The 7,975-nt window shown below is 62.3% G+C and overlaps 1 protein-coding gene across 1 annotated transcript; it reads right to left on the reverse strand.

The window, feature by feature from the left end:
* Positions 1 to 418: 418 nt before the first annotated feature.
* Positions 419 to 6,200, reverse strand: LHX3 (LIM homeobox 3). Its single transcript, XM_030232594.2, has 6 exons — positions 6,131 to 6,200; positions 3,366 to 3,537; positions 2,965 to 3,167; positions 2,636 to 2,787; positions 2,373 to 2,544; positions 419 to 834 (listed from the first exon to the last, which is right to left on the reverse strand). The coding sequence occupies exons 1-6, from the start codon at positions 6,198 to 6,200 to the stop codon at positions 419 to 421; spliced, it is 1,185 nt and encodes a 394-aa protein (XP_030088454.1).
* Between the last annotated feature and the right edge of the window lie 1,775 nt (positions 6,201 to 7,975).

Here is a 7,975-nt window from a genome sequence, read left to right on the forward strand (position 1 = left end):
AGAAATATAGACATTGTCACACCTTTCACCGTGGATGAGGATTTTATTTTCCCTTAAAAATGTTTCGGTGTGGATGGGTGACGGAGCAAGTCCTCGCTTTTAGAGAATGCACCGACAACAGAATGCAAAATACCTCATATCAAATCTGTAAAGCACAAGTCCTGGTGTTTGGTAAAGACACGAGATTCTGTTTGGTTGGGACGCTCCAGGTGCCAATGGCTGCAGTGCCAGGGCCTTTGTCCACCATCATCATCGTCACCATCTGCCAGGGTCATCTCCGAAATCCCCTCTGCTCCCTCCGTGCCACATTCCTGCCCCGCTCGGCACTCACGGCTGTCCCTCTGTCCTTTCCAAGAGCAGGTGACATTTAACAGCACCGAGTCCTTCCCCTTCCCACTGCCTGAGGGTGGCCCCAGTATCAAAACTGAGCATGGTCGACCTCATCCAGCCAGGAGGCTGGGCTGGCCGGGAAATCCGGGTACCCCCCGCTGCTGCCAGTGGAGAGGTCGGAGCTCGGTCCATTCCCAGCCAGGACCCTCATGGGCTGGGGCACCCCTGGTCCACTCTGTCCCATGATGGCCAAGTTGTCTGGGTAAACCAAGCTGGAGATTAAGGGCTGGTGGCCTGGCAGTGCCTGCAGGGACGCCGGGGACGGGGGGATGCCGTAGGGGCTGGTGGAGCGCAGGTCGTGGTACTGGTCCTGGGCTGGGATCCCGCCGTGCTCCAGGGCAAAGCTCCCGTTGGTGCCAGCCTGCCGCCCCAGCGCCGGGGAGGCTTCGTTCAGGTTGCTGTAAATCCCATTGGAATGGCTCATTTCGGACATGGAGGGCTCATCTGCAAGGGAAAAGGACTGGTTTCACTGGGAGAGCACGGGTCACCCAGGAACTCCTGCAGACTCTGGGTATAAATAGATTAAAAGGATGGGAGCTGAGCAGTCACGCTCTTCCTCTTGTAATTCCTTATTATTCCCATCCTCGTTGATAAATCTTCATAGGCAGCCATGGGATTATTTTTTTCCTGAGTACAAACATCTAATAAATCTTGGATTTTAAAAATATGCATGAAAAGTACATATTAAAATATAAGACTGTGATTTAAAAATAATTCTTTAAAGGGGAAGTGAATTCAATGTCTTTCCATCTTTTGTTTCTATTTGGTTTTGAGGTTTATCTTGAATTTTGTTATCACTTTTAGGATCACCTGAACCAATGCAAGATAAATTCCCCGTTGCTCAGGAAAAGAGATATTAAATTAAGATATTTTTCTGCGCAGGAACAGGCTAATGAAACCACAGGAACACAGAATGTATTTGTATGGCTTTAAAACACTCCTGAAAAATGAGCAATATTTTTAACTTCCCAGCAAAAATTGTTTGTATTCGTTGGGGGCTTTATGGACAGTGAGAGCTGCTCTGTTGCCGGGGATACAAACCTGTTTGTGGCATCGAGCTCTCAATAATTGTTTGACATTTTTTAGTTATTATTTATAGACTATTCATATTTAATGAGCTGATACACAGTGTGCATAAACAGACTCGAAAATCAAATAGTGTTTAGGAGCATGGGAGAGGAGCTGAGATAAAAAAGTGTGTGTTTATAAATACACAGTCTGTGTAAATACAGAGGTTTGCATTTCAGTTTCTCTCCCACTCCTAAAAATGATACCAAAATTTGGGATGGAGCTGGGATTGTGTAGAACGTGTTCCTGCAAATGTAACCCGGCCCGGGGCCCTGTCCCTGCCTCTGAAGGTCTGGAGAGTGCGGAGTGAGCTGCTGTTGGTCTGTCCTGGCTTGTCACCAGAAATCTCGCCTCCAAAAAGGGGACACTGCTGCAGAAACCAACTAACATGCAACAATTTCCTTTTTGCAGCACCGGAACAGCTCCCACAGGACTGAAGAGTCCTAGTGAGCAACTGCACAAATAAAACCATCCCTAAAGAAGACTAAAAAAAGCAACCAAAAAAATCACACTCGTTTTCCCATGGAAACATTCCGTGGGTCTGGGCTTCCCGGTTTTTGTATTTCCAGGAATCTCTTGAAAAGGCCGTGTCTGAGCAGAGGCTCTGACACTGCAGCGCTGCTCGGGGAGTTCTCCCTGCTCCTCCCGCAGCTCTGGGGCCGGCCGGAGGCAGAGCGGGGCCTCCCCCGCCGTTCCTCGGGCCCGGCTGCCCTCGCTGCCGCTGTCCGGTTCCGCCCCGCGGTGAATCCGCGGCTCTGCCCTTCTCCCGCCTCAGCCGCTCGGTTTCACCCACTGTTTCACTGCCGAAAATTCCGACCGCGGCCCCGAGGGGGTGAAAGCAGCCGGGGCACAGCAGCAGCTTTGCGGGGAGGACGCAGCACGGGCAAAGCCCGGCTGGGGCTGCGGGCACCGACCTGTGAAGGAAACCTCGGCGTCGCTGTCGGGCCCCTCCTCCTGGATGCTGTCCTTGTCGGACTTGGATGTCCCCCGGGATCGCTTCATGTTCCTGAAGTACTGCCCCCACCGCTGCCTCCCCGCGTCCTTCTTCAGCCTTTTCTCCTTGGCCCTGCGGTTCTGGAACCAGACCTGCGAGCGGGGCACGCCGGGGAGCTCCGAGCCTGCGGGGCCGCTCCCCGCCCGCCGCCCCCGGCCCGGCCCGCCCGGACCCCGCTCTCACCTGCACCACCCGCATGTCCAGCCCCGTCTCCGACGAAAGCTGCTCCCGGACGTGCCGCGCCGGTTTGGGCGAGTTGTTATAAGCGTTTTTGAGGGTCTCCAGCTGCTTGGCCGTGATGGTGGTGCGGGGCCTCTTGGCCGTAGACTCAGCCTCTGCCGACACGGGGCGAGTTAGTGGTGAAGCTACCACGGGGGACGCGGGAACCCCGACCCTCCCCCGGCTCTCCCGGGACCCTCCCGCCCGGTGTGTGAACCTGTCCCGGAGGGTAGGAGAGCCCCGGGCCGCCCCCCTGCTGCCCTCGGGGGTGGAAGGGACGGGGCAAGGGGTACCTCTCTGCTTGGCCGTCTCGTAGTCCGCCTTGCAGACCAGCCTGCTGTCCTCCATGAGGTAGAACTCGTCGCCGGTGGCCAGCTGCCGCTTGCAGACGATGCAGGCGAAGCAGTGCAGGTGGTAAACGAAGTCCTGGGCCCGGCGCACCACCTGGGTCGGGGGGATGCCCTGCTGGCAGGCGGCACACTTCGTCCCGAAGCGCCTAAGCAAGGGGGACAAGCGGGGGCAGCTGAGCTGGGGAACTCCGGTCACGGTCCCCGCCGGCCCCGGCGCTGTCCGCGGTGCTGCTCCCGGTGCCGCTGTCCCGGTGCTGAACCCCAAAGGCGCCCGGGCTGCCCGAGCTGCGACACCCGCCCGGCCCCGGCCGCCCCCCGTCCCTTCCCGCGCCATCCCCACGCACTTGAAGAAGTCTTCCTTGCAGTAGACGCCGTCCCCGCGGCTGAAGCACTTCTCGGCCAGCTGCGTCTGGCAGTCGGAGCATTTCAGGCACTTGCTGTGCCAGTGCCGGTCCAGGACTTTGAGGATGAACCTGTCCACGATGTGCTGGTTGCAGCCGGCGCACAGCGGGATCTCTGCGGGGAGGGAGCCCCAGTCAGCCCCGATGGCCCCGCTGGCCCCTCGGCCTCCCCTGCCCGGCACCCCAGGGCTGCCGCCGGCCGACGGCGGACCTGGGGGTGGCCCGAGGAACAGCACGAAAAAAAGCATTATTCGTTCAAATTCGTTGTCGTGGCATCGTGGAGAGCAGCGAACGCCCGGGCCGAGCACACTCCGGGAGAAGTGCCCGGGAGAACGGGGATAAACAAGAAAGGAAGTGATGGAAACGGAATTGACCCCCCGAGCGAGCCGCCGGCAAAGCTGTAATTATCCCAGGCGCTTTTTCTTTTTCCTAAACTTCCAAAATTCACCTGCGGGCAACGGCGGGGGAGCCCGAACGGGTCGGGTAAAGAAACTACCAAAAATTACGAGAATTGCACTGAAAATAAAAACGCGACAGTCTTGTCCTGTTCCCCTCTAGATACCGACAGAGATTACACAGAAAGAGATAGGGTACAGTTATGGAGAAATAAACATATAAAAATAAACAGATACAGCAGATAGAGAATGAAATGTACATATATATATAGACATAAATATATAGATTTCAGTATATAGGTATAGATAGAGATAAGTAGGTGTAAATATGGATATGAGGGACATAAATACAGATATATCGGTGTAAATAGAGGCAGAGAGATGTATGACACGGCTGTACAGGAACAGATAGGCACGGACACGAGAGTATTTCTATGTAAAGATATTTCTATGTAGATACAGAAGCTGGATCGCCGTGCACAGGGGTAAGAGGTGGAGGTGATAATCGTTATCCTTAACAATTCACCGCGTCCAAACAAACAACCCCAGCAGCGGCAGCGCTAAAGGCAGCGGCCCCGACCAGGACGGAGCTCCGGCACCGGGCACGGTAGCCCGGCACAGCCCGGCAATGTCCCGCTCCAGCCCTGTCCGAGGCTCTTACGCTGCATGGCGATCCGCGGGCCCCGGCTGCTCCGCTCCCTCAGGCGGGCCGAGGGCTCTGGCGCATCTTCCGCGGGCGCAGCCGCCGCCGGCCCCAGCCCCGCCGCCGGGCCGGGCGCGGAACCGCCGCTCTCCCCCCGCCGGGCCCCCCCAAATCAGCGGCTGCTGTGCCCCGCTCCGGGCGCTGCCACCCCCGCGGCGCCGGGGATTTAATTCGCTAAAGCGGGTTATTTTTAGACGCCGGCCCTCGCCGCCGGTGCCGGTCTGAAGCGCCGGGCAGGGCATCGCGGCGCTCTGTATTTAATCCCCCCCGCCCCCGGGGCCGGCGGCACATCCCCTCCCGCCGCCCCTTCCCGGCTGCGCTCGGCGGGAGGGACGCGGCTCCGGGGCACCCGGAAACGAACCCCGACGGGGCCGGCGGCGGGCGGGGGTCGCGCCGGGGGAGGCAGCGCCGGCCGCTGCCCCGAGCTCGTTGAGAGCCGCCAACCCCGGGATTTGTCCCCGGCCCGGGCAAAGCACCTCACTGTTCTGGCCCCCCCGGAGGCGCTAACCCCCCGGGACCGGCCCTCGGCCACGGTAAGCCCCGCCGAGCCCCGCCGAGCCCTTCCCGCTGCCTTCCCGGGCCCCGACGGAGCCCAGGACCGCGGGGCCGTGAACGAGCGTCGTGTCCTGCGGGAAAACGGAGTTTGCGCGTCCTTCCTTCTACTGGGGGCTCGATTTCGGCAGTGACGCCTCCGCCCCTGGGGAGCTCGAGCAGCTCCCGGTTGCCGGGTCAGAGGCGCAGCTGCCGCGGCCACGATGTGCGCGGGTAGCCCACAGGGACAGCCACGGAAAGGCGAACTGGGGTAGGACCGGGGGCACCGGCCCGTTCACGGCGGCTGCGGTCGCTCCTGCTCACGGTGACACCTCTGTCCCCGCACACCGGCGGGGCCCCCGCCCTGGTTCGTAGTTGTTTTTCTTTTAAGCCCCATCGACTGTTTTCGATGTTGTCGAGAACCGAGACGGCCCCGCTCCGGGACCGGACCCGCTGCCCCGAATCCGGCTCGGGCTCTCCCGTTGAGCCCCTGAACACCGGGCACGCCTGGGGAGCGCAGCCCGGTTCTCCCCGCCCAGCCAGGGCCGGCCCCGTTCGTTCAACGGGACGAAAAAAACGTTTGAGAGAAGAATTAACGGAGTTTTTCTAAAGTGGGGGAAAAGCGGCGTGGGAGCCGGGCAGGGGGGCGCGGGTGGTCCCCGCAGTCGGAGGGAACCGTCGGGCAGCTGAAAGTCCCCGTCTCGTCCCTGTCCTCGTTGAACGGGCAGCGGTGGAACCCCGGGGCAGGAGCAGCGGCTCCGCCGGACCGGGCAGAGCTCCCGTGAGAGCCGCTTTTCCCCGGGATCGACGGGAACCCGGAGCAGCCGAGGGGCGGGCAGCGAGGGGGGCTCTGATACCGGGGACGAGGCAGGAGAGAGCGAGAGAGAGCGCGGGGCGGGCGGGACGGACCGGGACGGGCGGGACGGATTCCCCGATGCCGCCGGGCCGCCCTTCCCCGCAGTCAGCCCCGATCGCGGCACCGACGGTGCCCCCGGGACACAGACGGAGCACGGCCGGCCCCAGAGCAGCCGCCGCTGCCTCCGCGGGGGGACGCGGAGATCTGCGCGCCTCCCCCTCACCTGGGCTCCGCGGGAAGGGGCAGAGCTCCGCTGCCTTCTCCGAACCGGCGCGGACCCGCTCCAGCAGCATCGCGGCCTCCGTGGGCGCCGTCCGAAGTGCGCGGGTGGCTGCGGAGGAGTGGCGGAGGGGCGCGGAGGGGCGCGCAGGGAGCGGCGCGGGGCTGGGCGGAGCGGGGGGGTGCGGGGGGCGGGCCGGGGGCGGCACCGGGACGCAGCTGGGCCGCGGTTCAGCGCCGGGCTCTTTAGCATCACAAAAGCGGGCGAGGGAGCGCTGTCCCCGTCGTCCCACGCGTGGCCGCGCCCGACGCGTGGGCTCGGGCTACAGCCGCCACCCTCGTGCGCAAAGGGGCCCCGGGGCCCCCGCGAACCCCCCGGGGGCTGCACGAAGGGGGTCGGAGGTGCCGCCGTCGGAGGGGAGCCTCTGCCCGGGCCCGGCTGTCCGCCGGCCGCCCCCGAGTCCAGATTTCGTTTGTCCCCGCGGTGCGGGGCTCCCCCGACGCCGCCCTTAGGCAGCAGGGGGGCTTTTCCCCAGCCGCTAATTAATTAACGAACGCGGAGAGGTAGCGGGTGCCTGACCCGCGGCCAGCGGCGGCTGCAGGAGGTTAATTGCGCTAATTGAAGACGGGGCGGACACGGACGGAGTTGTGCGTGCCTAACACGAGTGGCCGTGCGGGGTTTTTGTGAGCGCGGCATTCCTGGGGCTGTGCGGGAGCGCTGGGGTGGTCGGGCCGGGGTCTGGCCGTGCCCACAGGTATGGGGTGTGGAGTGTGGGGTGCGTGTGCCCGGAGCCTGTGCTCTGTGCTCTGTCCCACCTTCTGTGGCGCTCCCGCGTGTGCGGAGCTCTCGGTGCGCTCCCAGGGGCGTGGGGCCGTGTTTGTCCGGGGAGAGCCCCGTGCGTGTGTGCACCGCTTGCCGCAGGCAGCCGGAGCTGATAATTGTGGTTGTTACTGTGAGCCCGTTAATCCCCCGAATCCCTTTACCTCCTGCTCGCAGGGGATTACAAATTAATAAAAGCAGCTTAGGGGCGGGAGCCTCCAAACTCACATATGCTCCTACCGACGGCAGCACCGGGACTTTCGCCCGCTCCTGGGGGTGGCCGTGGAGCCCCCAGCGAGCCCCGGACCCCGAGGCACCCAGCCCGGACCACCCTGCCCTCCTCCCGGTCCTGCGGGGCCGAGAGCCGGGTCGGGGCTGTCCCCTTGGATGGTTCATCTGGCGGGGGACCGGCTCCAGTCTGCGGGACAACTGGGAAATGCAGGGGGACACTCTGGGGACCAGGACTGGGGTCCCCAAATAAAGCACCCAGGAACGCCGGGTGGGAGTTGGGGTCCAGGTCCCGCCCGAGTGGGACCGGTACCGTGAGCAGTGACAGCGGGTGCCACCAGAACCAGCACCTGGCCCTCCCCAGGGCCATGCACATCTTCTGGGGACAGCTGGTGGCCCACACGGTCCCTTTTAAGCTCGGTTTTCAAGTGGATTTTTAGTCTGAGTCTCTAAGGAAGCACTTCAAGCAAACCCATGTGTGGTGGTGCTGGGGCAGGGGTGGGGCAGCCATGTCCAGGCAGGAGGGAGGGCAGGAGCTGTGTCCCACCAGGACAGAGATCAGGGGATGTGTCCCACCAGGACAGAGATCAGGGGCTGTGTCCCACCAGGACAGAGATCAGGGACTGTGTCCCACCAGGACAGAGATCAGGGGATGTGTCCCATCAGGACAGAGATCAGGGGATGTGTCCCACCAGGACAGAGGGCAGGGGATGTGTCCCATCAGGACAGAGATCAGGGGATGTGTCCCACCAGGACAGAGGGCAGGGGCTGTGTCCCACCAGGACAGAGATCAGGGACTGT

The sequence above is a fragment of the Serinus canaria genome, chromosome 17, assembly GCF_022539315.1.
Source record: "Serinus canaria isolate serCan28SL12 chromosome 17, serCan2020, whole genome shotgun sequence".
Lineage (NCBI taxonomy): Eukaryota > Metazoa > Chordata > Aves > Passeriformes > Fringillidae > Serinus > Serinus canaria.